This window comes from Protomyctophum parallelum, assembly GCF_964188405.1.
Source record: "Protomyctophum parallelum genome assembly, chromosome: 18".
NCBI lineage: Eukaryota > Metazoa > Chordata > Actinopteri > Myctophiformes > Myctophidae > Protomyctophum > Protomyctophum parallelum.
The window spans coordinates 32,743,097-32,756,113 of NC_139716.1; the positions used below are offsets into that span (position 1 = coordinate 32,743,097).

The 13,017-nt window shown below is 45.2% G+C and overlaps 1 protein-coding gene across 1 annotated transcript; it reads left to right on the forward strand.

The window, feature by feature from the left end:
• Positions 1-2,526: 2,526 nt before the first annotated feature.
• LOC310876093 (uncharacterized protein) lies at positions 2,527-12,704 on the forward strand (the record flags this gene model as incomplete). Its single annotated transcript, XM_083789539.1, has 8 exons — positions 2,527-2,668; positions 3,043-3,183; positions 6,401-6,579; positions 7,207-7,314; positions 7,939-8,049; positions 9,787-9,876; positions 11,086-11,811; positions 12,697-12,704. The coding sequence occupies exons 3-8, from the start codon at positions 6,471-6,473 to the stop codon at positions 12,702-12,704; spliced, it is 1,152 nt and encodes a 383-aa protein (XP_083645665.1). The 5' UTR covers positions 2,527-2,668; positions 3,043-3,183; positions 6,401-6,470.
• Between the last annotated feature and the right edge of the window lie 313 nt (positions 12,705-13,017).

Sequence of the window (13,017 nt, forward strand, 5' to 3'; positions counted from 1 at the left end):
AACTGCCCTCCCACTCTGGGCGTTTTGGTGTAGAGCACATCAAAGCCTTCTACAAAAACCTTGGTGTTTGTAAAGATGATTTTAAAATGGCAATGGTAACAACCGAGGAGGTACTTAAAAAACTGAGTGCCCTCCAACCCCACAAGGCCACTGGCCATGACAATATTCCCTCCAAATTTCTCAGAGACTCAGCCTTTTCCATAGCTCCAGTCATCACCCACATAGTTAACCTCTCCATCAAACAGGGACAGGTCCCCCAAGATTTTAAACTGGCCAAAGTAACCCCCTTGTACAAAAAAGGGAGTAAATTAGAACCCGGCAACTACCGCCCTATTTCTATTCTAAGCTCCATCTCGAAAGTGATGGAAAAAATAGTCTATGAACAGGTTGAAAAGTATCTTGCCACTAATAAATTGCTGTACGAGTTCCAATCTGGCTTCAGAACATCCCACTCCACTGACACATGCCTCCTCTATTTGAGCGATCACATCAAACACGAGGTGGATGCTGGAAAATACTGCGGCATGGTCATGCTGGACCTCCAAAAGGCTTTTGACACCGTGAACCACTCCATACTGGTTAACAAGCTTAAAGCTATTGGTTTTGATAGCACATCAGTGAGCTGGATGCAATCCTACCTGGAGGGGAGAGAACAGATGGTGGAGGTGAACGGAACACTGTCCCCTCCCCTCCCAGTGAGCTGTGGTGTCCCACAAGGAAGCATACTAGGGCCTTTACTGTTCCTAATTTATGTTAACGACATGACTTCAGCTTGTGACTGCAACTTGTTCCTGTTCGCAGATGACTCAGCACTGCTGGTCTCGGACAGGAACAAACTGCAGGTTGAAAAGACCCTCAGCTCTGAACTCGGTAGAATCTGCACCTGGCTCGCTGATAACAAACTATCCTTACACCTGGGAAAAACTGAATCCATCCTCTTCGGATCAAATAGTAAACTCAGCAAGGCAGATGGCTTCTTGGTTAGAGTGGGTGACAATATTATCACACGAAAAGATCAAATTACCTACCTAGGTTCCATCCTGGAGGCTAATCTTTCCGGTGATAAAATGGCCACCAACGTAATCAAAAAAGTCAATCAAAGAACAAGATTCCTTTACAGGATCTCCTCACTGGTCAGCAAAAACACCTTGAAGACCTTAACAGGAGCCCTCGTACAAGGTTTCTTTGACTATGCATCCACCTCTTGGTACCACAGCACCTCAAAGGCCCTTAAAACAAGGCTCCAGACCTCCCAAAACAAACTGGTCAGGCTCCTACTTGGCCTCACCCCCCGAACCCACCTCACCCCTGCCCACTTTGACAGGCTGGGTTGGCTTAGGGTCGTCGACAGAGTACAGCATCTTGCAATGGGTCTGGTCCACAAGATTCGATACACCACCAAGATACCCATGTACCTGTCTAAATACTTCCTTAATGTAAACGAAGTCCACACCCACAACACCAGAGGGAGTGCAACAAACCATGTACAACCCAGATTCGGCACAAACAAGGGACTAAATTCTTTTCGCTCCTATGCCACCAAAATGTGGAACGCCCTACCAACAGTCATTAAGACATGTGAATCCCTTGACTCCTTCAAAACCGCTCTCAAAGGGCACCTACGGATGGCTGCAATTCGAAACTGGCCTCTGTAAAATCTGAATCCCCCCCACCCCCCCACCCCATTTCCCTCACTGTATATTGTATATTTTCCCAGTGCTTGTATATTTTCCCTTTTTTGCTTCCCATATGATGAATTCCTGTTCTGTTCTTTAGCTACATAGAAATGTCTATTTGTATGTCTCTAAATGGTTGTATGTCTTTAAATGTTTTGATGAATTGAACAATGTGGACCCTGTTGTAAACAAGTGTAATGCTTAATTGGGTCGTCCACTCACAGTTGACAGTCTTTGTATTGAGTTTGTGCTTAAAATGTACTGTAAATTCTACAAACTGTTAATAAATATTTCAATCAATCAATCAATAATGGCATATTAAATAGTCCGGCGGAGGACACGATCGAAGGCGCGGGGACCGCCTCACGTCAGCCGCGTCACGCCATGACTTCTAGCTGGGAATAGACGACGTCACACCGATAACATAGGCTACCGGCAGTAGAAGAACCCTGCCTCCCATCCATAAGATGCAATGGAAAAGTTCTAGCTGCACTCACGTGTAAAAAAAATGCACCATCAAACTTTCAGATGCTGTTTTTCTACCAGTGTGGAGGAAGAATGATTAGGATAAGGATTCGTATTGTAGGCCTATTCTCTCACTCTTGAAATATATAATCCATTGGTTTCTGTTGTGTGTGAACAATAATAGTAATTCAAAGCAGTTGTCCTCAAAACCACACCTCCAGTCGCTGTCATAAGAACGGGAGGTGCGCTCGGCAGCAGAGCCTGTTTGTCCACGGCTGCACGCGCACCAGCCCATCAAGTATAATTTATGCTTCCTCCTGATGATGTCGCGCACGCAGACATCTATGCTCACAACAGTCGCGTCCGCGATGCGATGTGAGCAGCTTGTGTATATATCAGCGGTTCTCTCTGTGCGCAATACTGTTGCGCTTTTAAGTATAAATGTCTCCTAGACTCGAGTGCACCTCGCTAGCTAACACACAAGAGGAGGTTGAATGAACTGAAACCAGCGCTCCCCAAAACAACAGGTTTGGAGATCTGTTGGGAATTGATTACATGGAACAGTCACCCCGTGCAGCTCTTATCCCAATGTTTGTAAACAAATAATTGGTCTATAAAGTCAGACAGACTTGAGGTTTAGATTGAGCGGCATCATTTTGTTTACGACGAGCCATCAGTGCCACTGTACGATTATAATATAGGCCTACTAGGCTTCTACCGAATTAATGTAGTTACTAGCTCATATAAAGAAGGCGGTTGCCTACTTCCTCTAAGAGCTCTGCTTCCTCTAAGTCTAAAGCATAGAGTCTAAAGACAGGAAGACAGGAAGTTCGGCATTCGACAAAGAAATACAGAGGTACCGTATTCAGATTTCAGAAGCGTGTCTTTCCTATTTTAACAGATGGTATACATGTCCGAAGAAACGGAGAACAACAGCAACAACTATATGACGGGGTTTTGACCAAAAGCTGTTTTCTGCTATTCGTGAGTTGTTGAAAGTTTAAACAACAAACCAGAGAACAAGACTCAGTCAGAAGAACAGGTATGTGCAGTTACATTAGTCACTTTCGTTGTTGACTGTAAACGTTTGGTCTAATTTACTGTTTTTTGTCCTAAACTAAACTGGGTAATGGATATAGGCCTACATTTCATAAGTTATGGCGGAAACATGTTTTCTACCACAATTTGACAGTTTAACTGTTCTTAAATCTTTGTGAGCTTGTACTTGCAACTCTCTCTCTCTTTCTCTCTCTCTCTCTCTCTCTCTCTCTGTGCGTGTGTTCATAATGTTAATGTCAGAATCATCTTTATTGACACTGTGTTAATCACCAAATGTTTAACTCTGAGTTAAATTAACATTGATTTTACGATTAAAAGTGGGGTGCCAGAGATGTAGAAATGCCATCAACTACATGGGGCTCCGTAATGCAGGTCAAACTGGGGGTCGATCCTTGACATTAAAATGGTTGAGACGAGAGTCACTGCCAGAGCCATACAAATCTTCTCTTATGGGGGTCCTTGATATGAAAAAGTTTAAGAACCACTGTCCTACTGAAACAAACCTATTTAGGCCTACAAATGTCTTCCAAATCATGACAGTTTTCTGAGAAACCTATATGTTTCTATGTCAGTGCAGTTCTCAAACTATTTCATGTCAAGGACCTGTAATTATTCTTTTCAAAATCTTTTTATTTTCGTTTTTATAACCGTATGCGTGTCAAGTCACAGATTCATAGAAAAATTTAAATTAAAACATTCGATTTTAGTATCAGTGACTGTGGGGTAAACAAACGTACTGTATAAATCACAGAGATCGTGGGCAGACATATTAAGAAGACTGTTATTGTGCAAAACATGGCCCTTCAAGACAAAAGAAAAACGAAAAACATTTTCTCCCCAATTTAGTATAGCCAATTCCCAATTCCCCAGCCTCTCTACAAGTACTCCATCTCTGCTAACCCCCACAATCAGTCATTGGGAGGGTGAAGAAAGCCTCAGGTCTCCTCCGATACCCGGGCCGTCAAGCCAACATCTTCTTTCCACCCGACAGTGAAAGGTCTCACTAGGGGGGCGTAACGCATGTGGAGGTACACGCTATCCCCCCCACCTCCTCCCTCCCCTGTGTGTGCTACAGCTGTGCCCTCTGGTGGCGGGCGGGTGCTGTCACAGCGGGACAGACAGACAGACAGACAGACACACACACACACACACACATACATGATCTGAAGGGTCTCATAGTTAGTGCTCACTGCGTTCGCAAAAATGTTTTTTTTAATGCCGACTGGGACGGCGATGCATGCCCTAACAGGGATGGCGATGCCAAGAGCGAGGACGGTTCCGGCGGCCACAAGGATGACCCCGACCGCGATTATGGGAGAAAACGCCAACGTGTACAAAATCTTTTGTTTTGTGCTCCACGAAAAGAGGCGACAGCCTGACGAAGAAAGGAAGTGGTCGGCTTGGTTGACAGACGATAACTTCTCCATGCACAGCCAGCAGAAGTCACAGCTGCAGACGGTGCAGGTCATGTGATTGCATCCCCCGTCGCCCCATTTGCTGATGTGGACGGCGCAGCCGGGACACGGCCTGACCTCGCCAGACGCCACCGCGGCCTTAACACGTCCGCTCGGGATGCCAGCGTTGCCTGCAGCCGTAGCAGAACTCTGTGCCGCAGCCCTCGCGCCCGCACGTGATCTTGGGAGAGCAGCGGCCGCCATGGCCGAGGGCGATGACGGCGTAGCCACAGTCGGGCGCCGGGCACCAGCGGCAGGCGGGATCGGCCGCCAGGCACCTCCTCAACGCAAACTCCTCGTACTTGTCCGCGAGGGCCCGGTCGACGCTGTCGCCGGCCAGGATCCTCCGGATGTCGCACGGGTCGAATCGCTCCGGGCACTCGGGGCAGCTGACGTCGACCCGGGACTCGGAGATCTCGCCGCAGGCAGTCGGCGCACGATCGGTGGCTGCAGGTCGCGATGTCCGGGAAACGGTCGGGCGCTCACTGCAGCCAGCACACCGGGCACCGCAGCGAATCTGATGACGACGGGGAGGCTCCCTCGCTACCCGGTGGTGACAGAAACATATCGTTGGTGTCGAAGGTGACCTCCATTTGAGACATATCAATACAGCAACTATGACCACACTCCCTGTGGTGCTGTTGGTTCAGATCTACCTTTGTGCCGAAAATGTCACAGGTCTGAGGCATGTAAATAAATATAGCCAGTACTCTGACATCACAGTGACATGGTTTCGATTGGTCAATCGAGGGCATTCTGCTGACGGTGCACACGTCACGCCACACGCCGTTCTGTGATTGGCCAGTAGTCCGCTTCGATTGGCCAGTAGTCCGCTCTGATTGGCAGTTCTTTGTTCTTGAATGGGCGTGGGACACATTGTCGCGCCAAGAGGTGGCATGAGAACACCTAGTCCACGCGTCTCTTCCGGGGGTTTTAAACGCATGGTGGATGGAAATGACGCTCGTGTGCGACTGCAACTTGACGCGTCGGGAAAGCGTTTACGTTTTTGTTGTCGTTTAAAAACACGGGAAGAAACGCGTGCTCTAGGTGTTTTTTTTTACATAATCTGTTCATTATTGTTCTCTTCACATTTTGTAACTTCATCATTGACATTAATCACAACTAGAGCGGTGCCCGTGTTGTGATGTCAGAACAGGCCAGATCCATAATATGGAGATATAGGGGTGATCAGGTCCGGAGCCCACATCTATCCTGGTGGAGACCTGTGTCCCGAGGGGCACTTTTTCTAGTTTATATTTGGTCAAGTGGCCACGTTGCTCGATGAAAAATGTCACGGTCATGTGATGAAGGCTCATTTTGCCTCAACACCCATTATGTCAACATTGCTATATAACCAATCAAAAGGCAGGAGGGAACAAGAGAAGGAACAGGGAACAGTACATGGAGAGGAAGACATACTGAGAGAGCCACGGTGCTGTTCTGAGAATCAGTGCCTCCACAAGGATGTTAATGGTAGGGTCACAAGAAAAAAACCCTATAAAAAAGTTGCTCAATACCGACAGCTGGTCAGCAAGTGGATTCATGAATATAGACAATAATTTTATTAACACTGAGGAAGGCCCATCTGGCGATAAACGCTTCCTTCTTTACTGTTATTCTCATAGCCTAGTGTTTTAAATTCAGTTGCCGTTGCGCAGTGCTGTGCGTGTGTTGCATTGTGTTTGTGTGCTGCTCAGTAAGTTTGACATGGTGTGTTTTTACCTCTCTTTCTCTCTCTCTTCACAGAGAAGGTCCAGTGCGGAAGTGCATTAACAAGGAACCTTCCAGTCCCCGAAAGGCAGGCTTGCTGTTTGGTATGACTATGGAGATGCCAGGGATCCGTGCCGGGCATTACCCTATGTCCGAGCGGCAGCAGGTGGCCTTGCTGATGAAAATGACGGCCGAAGAGTCCGTCAACAGTCCAGGTGCGTGATTGTAACGGAGGCCCACGTCCCCATTGTATCGCCATCGTCTTGTATAGATTTATTTATTGATAGATAGAAAACATTTAATAATAATAGAAGTTGCAAGTCTAGGCAGCAGGCATATGAACTGTAAAAAAGAATGGACACACTCCAGAGAACAGAGATGGACAGCTTCCTACGGCACAAAATTATTTATTAGCATGATGCATTTTGCTGTGAGCTTCGTCAGGTTCTACAGCTATAGCTTTGTCAGGACTCAGGTGCTATAGTTAAAGTATATACCGGTAGCTATATAGTATATAGCTATTCCCTGTGGTATCAAACATGGTATTGAATATCGATATTTTGCACAATATAGTATCAAAGTTGGAAATTCCATTACAATTCTCTCTTTTTCTCTCTAGTTTTACCTTTAACAAACAATCGATGAATAAACGCATTCTATCTCGGCCATATGGGCTCCTCAAAACATTAATGTCGAGCTTGCTCTCCTTAACACTTGCTCTGCATCATGATCAAAATAATTCCAAAATTGATACACAAGTGATTGACCAACTCTCCTCCTCCTCATATTGTCTGTTATTATTGAAGTTAAGTATTGTATTTCCCTTGGATCCTTCACTACAGACTCTATGAGGTCCAGACTGCAGGTTAAGATGAACTCTCCAGACCCAGCTGTTCCCACGTCCAAGAGGCAGAGTAAAATAACAGCTGAGGAGTCCGTCAACAGTCCAGGTGCGTGCTTGTAACAGAGGCAACATCTCTCCAGTGTATCTCCATTGTCTTGTATAGTTTTATTTATTGATAGAAACAAAAACAAAAATCACGCTCCTGTGAAGTGAGGGGCGCTCTTATCATCACACATCATCATACATCACATTCCGTGCGCAGCCAATCAAATCGTCACAACTGTCATTCCGGTCAATCACTTTTGGCGTCTTCACTTTTCTGCTCTCACTTTTATCCTCAATATGTAAATCATCGCTATGGGGTGATCAGCCAATCAAATCATCGTGTTTGTGTTCACACAAAAACAGACAAAGCTGGGCATAGGACGGGCTAGAGCCCCTCAAAAAGGGGACATTAAAAAACTTCACTCGTGTGAAGTGAGGGGCGCAGCGACGGCTGCATGTCATGACATCACAGGTCCTCTCAAATTTTGAATGGCTGGCTCCCCGGCTATTAGAATACTGGACAATATATAGTTGCGGGAACACCACAGTGTTCCCACCACCTAAAATATTTTTGCCCCCCCCCCCCCCCCAAAACATGTGTGTCTGGTCTGTTTGCATGCCTGCTGTTATTATTGAAGTTTGGTTAATCCTGTATTCCCCTGGGATTTCAATTCCTTCATTACAGACAAGTCTATGAAGACCACCAGACTGCAGGTGAAGATGAACTCTCCAGACCCTGCTGTTCCTCTTAAATTGAAGAGGTTGACAGTAATGCTTGACAGACTGCCCGTGGCAGGTAAATAAAACGGTCGGGCAAGTGAAGTTTGCTTTCAGGTTGCCCCTACGGGCAAGTGCGTTTTAGTGGGGATTGCACAAACACACACACACACACACACACACACACAGCGTGCATTGGAAATGGAACGATAAACTGTGTAGTCCTAGACTGCTAGGTGTGCAAATCCGGCGACCTGGGAACGATCGCCAGCAGGTACTCCTAAACACAACCTCAGTAAGAAATGGGGGCGAGTGTGTTTTTTCCGGTTACCTCAGGATACCGTCTCTCTCTCATTGCGATGTCATTGTTTGGCGACAGGGCACGGTGCATTCGGGAAATGCCATCGGCTCACAGAAGCCTTTTTGCCTCGACAACGCTAATAGTAGGCATAATGTCTTCGGCTATCATCTTGGCTGTCAAATCAGTGATCAAGTCGCCAGTCATCACAATGGCCCGCCATTCTGCTTTGCTTGGGTGAAGGCCCAGGGCTGAAGGCTTTGTGTGTCTCGCTTTTGACATCACTGATGTTGACTGACATTGTTCATCGTCAATCTGGACAAAAGTTTCCCCACTCCTACAGTATAAAGCTGCCATTTTCAAGCAGGCTTTCAAGCAAGCAGAAATTAAACAAAACTAGTCAGCGCACACACGACCAGACCGAACATGCACTAGAGCAGTGGTTCTCAACCTGTGGGTCGGGACCCCCAGGGGAATCTCCACATGATTGTTTTGGGGTCCCCAGCGACGTGACAATTCAAGGACTTTTAAAACCTTTGTAATACCTCAAAAATAAAATGTAGAGAAAGAAATACCATTTCTGCATCAAAAGTAACAAACTGTACCATAAACTATACTATAAAAACTCGTCAAACATTGACCAAATTGTCAAATAATATAAGAGGCAAAAATTGAGAAAATAGCCGATCTACAAGCTCACAGCGCGAGGCATTGCGAGCTTGTAGATTGGCTATTTTCACAATCTGTGGATCCGAGGCAAACAATAACAACTTCAGTTTAAATATGATTATTTTGGGGGGTCACGGCCATATGGGCTCCTCAAAACATTAATGTCGAGCTTGCTCTCCTTAACACTTGCTCTGCATCATGATCAAAATAATTCCAAAATTGATACACAAGTGATTGACCAACTCTCCTCCTCCTCATATTGTCTGTTATTATTGAAGTTAAGTATTGTATTTCCCTTGGATCCTTCACTACAGACTCTATGAGGTCCAGACTGCAGGTTAAGATGAACTCTCAAGACCCAGCTGTTCCCACGTCCAAGAGGCAGAGTAAAATAACAACTGAGGAGTCTGTCAACAGTCCAGGTGCGTGCTTGTAACAGAGGCAACATCTCTCCAGTGTATCTCCATTGTCTTGTATAGTTTTATTTATTGATAGAAACAAAACCACACTCCTGTGAAGGAGGGAAGGGATTTAAATTCCTTTGCAACACTCAGTTCACACGGGTAGTGAGTAAATGTCTGTTAATGACCAAATGAATAGAAAAAATACAAATAAAAAGTATGTCATGACATCACAGGTCTTCTCAAATTTTGATTGGCTGGCTCCCCGGCTATTAGAATACTGGGCAATATATAGTTGCGGGAACACCACAGTGTTCCCACCCCCTAAAATATTTTTTGTTCCCCCCCCCCCAAAAAAATGTGTGTCTGGTCTGTTTGCATGCCTGCTGTTATTATTGAAGTTTGGTTAATCCTGTATTCCCCTGGGATTTCAATTCCTTCATTACAGACAAGTCTATGAAGACCAGACCAGTGAAGATGAACTCTCCAGACACAGCTGTTCTTAAACGGGCGGGACCTAAAGACCAGCAGGAACTCTGTAAGTTCGCCATATTTAAGTTTGCCTATAGAGCGCCGAAGTCCTGACGTCACTCGCTCAGACCCTTGTTCATGGAAGTGTTTCTCTATGGAGAATAACATGGGGTCATCTTAAAATCAAGTATTGTGGTCCAAAAGTAAACAAACTATCTCTGCGAAATTGTCGGGGAGGTGTCTCTGTATCGTTTAACAGTCAGTCACTCATATTTGATAGTCTGTTTCTAGTGAAAATGTAACAAATTCAGCAGCAGTAACATTAGCCTCAGTTGATTCTTCATATCCAATTATGAGTGAAATGCCAGGGATGATTTGATTATTTTTCAATCACAGTTCTTATATGAGGCGATCTAAAATTCCTATGGGGATTACAATGCAAATAAAAAGTACAGTAACCTCTGGACTTAGCGCCCTCTATCGATATTGACGTCAGACTCTATTAGGTGCTCTATTAGGTATGTCCCGATCACGTTTTTTTTTTTTTTTTAAGATTTTTTTTTTGCGGCTTACGCCTTTTATTGATTTTTGAAGGGACAGACAGTAGGCTGACAGGAAACGGGAGAGAGATGGGGGGATGACATGCAGTAAAGGCCGTGTCGGGTCCGGGAGTCGAACCCGCGGCACACTGCGACTGGATTACCAGTCCGGTGCCCAGACCGTTACGCCACGGCCTGGGCCCCGATCACGTTTTTTGCTCCCAACTCCGATCATTTGATTTTGAGTATCTGCCGATACCGATATTTCCCGATCAGATATTTATATTTTTATAGAATACTTATGCCATATCACAATAGTACAATATCCAAAATTACAGACAATATCCAGTCTAATATCATGATATGGATTTAATATTGATACTAGGGATAACGTCTTTTTGCTCTCGATCCGATTCCGATCATTTTCAAATGATGACGTGATCGGCCCCGATTAATCTGTTCTCATCTCCCACTTCTCATGATGTATAGACCCATATGGTCTCACATGACCACAGTAACTGTGCTGCTACCGACTAATAGACACCCAGACACACAACGTCACCCCAGACACACAACGTCACATGTTGGAGCACCGCTCAAAAAATAAAACCTAAGAAGAATATGAATTGTGTTATTTATTTTTTCTTCTTTTTAAGTAAAACTGACTTGTACTGCTGGCTCTGAACTCAAAGGCTAGTTGATGCATGAAGCCGGTTATTTTCTGTTTTCTATCTCAGATGCCCGTCTTGCCCCGTCCTCAGTCAAACCAAGAAGTTGGAGCTGTGACCAATGTGGTAAATGCTTCACTCGATGCTCTCGTCTCACAACACACCAAAGAATTCACACTGGAGAGAAGCCTTACTCCTGTGAGCTATGTGGGAGAAGTTTTAATCAACAGAGTGGCCTCATCGTGCACAAGAGAAGTCACACTGGAGAGAAGCCATACTGCTGTGACCAGTGTGGGAAAAGCTACAGTCACAGCTCTAGTCTTATTAAACACAAGCATCTTCACACTGGAGAGAAGCCTCACTGCTGTGACCAGTGTGGGAAAAGCTTCGCTACAATGGCTTACCTCGCTTCGCACAAGATCATTCACACTGGAGAGAAGCCTCACTCCTGTGACCAGTGTGAGAGAATGTTCTCGCATAGGCAACACCTTGTATCACACAAGAGAAGTCACACTGGAGAGAAACCTTACGGCTGTGACCAATGTGGGAAAAGCTTCGCTCATGCATGTGGGCTTTCGACTCACAAGAGAATTCACACCGGAGAGAGGCCATACTGCTGTGCCCAGTGTAAGAAAAGCTTCACTCAAATCAATCAACTTGTGCAACACAAGAGAGTTCACACAGGAGAGAGGCCCTTCTGCTGTGACCAATGTGGAAAAAGCTTTACTTATGAGTCTTCGTTTGTGGCACACAAGAGAACTCACACTGGAGAGAAACCTTACAGCTGTGACCAATGTGGGAGAAGCTTTAATTACAGATCTAACCTCAAAGCCCACAAGACAATTCACTCTGGAGAGAAACCTTTCGGCTGTGAAACATGTGGGAAGATCTTTTCTCGGCATGAAACATTAAAAGTTCATCAACGCAGCCATACTAAAGAGAAACCATACTGTTGTTCCCTATGTGGGAAAAGCTTTTCTGAAAAGCGTATCCTTAGGAACCACAAGAGAATTCACACTGGAGAGAGGCCTTACTGCTGTGTCCAATGTGGAAAAAGCTTCATTCAAAGGTCTGAGCTCATCTCGCACATGAGAATTCACACTGGCGAGAAGCCTTACCATTGTGACCTATGTGGAAAGTGCTTCGCTCAAGGAAATGGCCTCTTGAGACACAGGAGAATTCACACCGGAGAGAGGCCGTACGGCTGTGAGCAGTGCGGGAAAAGGTTCAGGCAAAGTGATGTCCTTGTGAAACACATGAGAGTTCACACCGGAGAGAAACCTTACTGCTGTGACCAATGTGGGAAAGGTTTCACTCAACGGACTGACCTCGTGGTACACGAGAGACTTCACACTGGAGAGAAGCCGTTCAGCTGTTATGAGTGTGGGAAGGGTTTTTCTTGCCAGAAGTACTTAAATGCCCATAAGTGCGTCCATGCCGTGTCCCAACCAGGGCCATCCCTATCAAACTAACCTGTAGACCACCAGTAAGTGATATTCTCTGTTTCTTCTTTGTTTCTTCCTCTCATATCCAGGATAGTTCCGCTATTAGTACAGTAATTCTCAACCTTTTCAGGCTGCGATCGTCTATATGTTTCGCAAACTTTCTTGTACATATACATAAACTACATAATATAGTTTCAGTCAGTTATTGTGGTGTTTTTGTATGTTTTTTTTCCAGTTCTGTAATCCAAGAAATATGCCGTTGTATACAACTTCCTGAGACGTGTGTGTGTGTGTGTGTGTGTGTGTGTGTGTGTGTGTGTGTGTGTGTGATGACTTCAAACTTGCTGTGTAACAAAAAATTGAAAAAAAAAATTAATGATGAAATTGTAAATGATTGCAATCCAATTCAAGTGAGATTTGTGTTTAGTTCTTGTATATTTAGTTGTATTATGGTTAAAACATTGAGAGCTTCTGCTCTGCTGTCTGCACTGACAGTAGGGAGTTTAAGCAATGACTGTTTCCGGGACGGCTCCGCTAGGCGGATGAAGCAATCGCC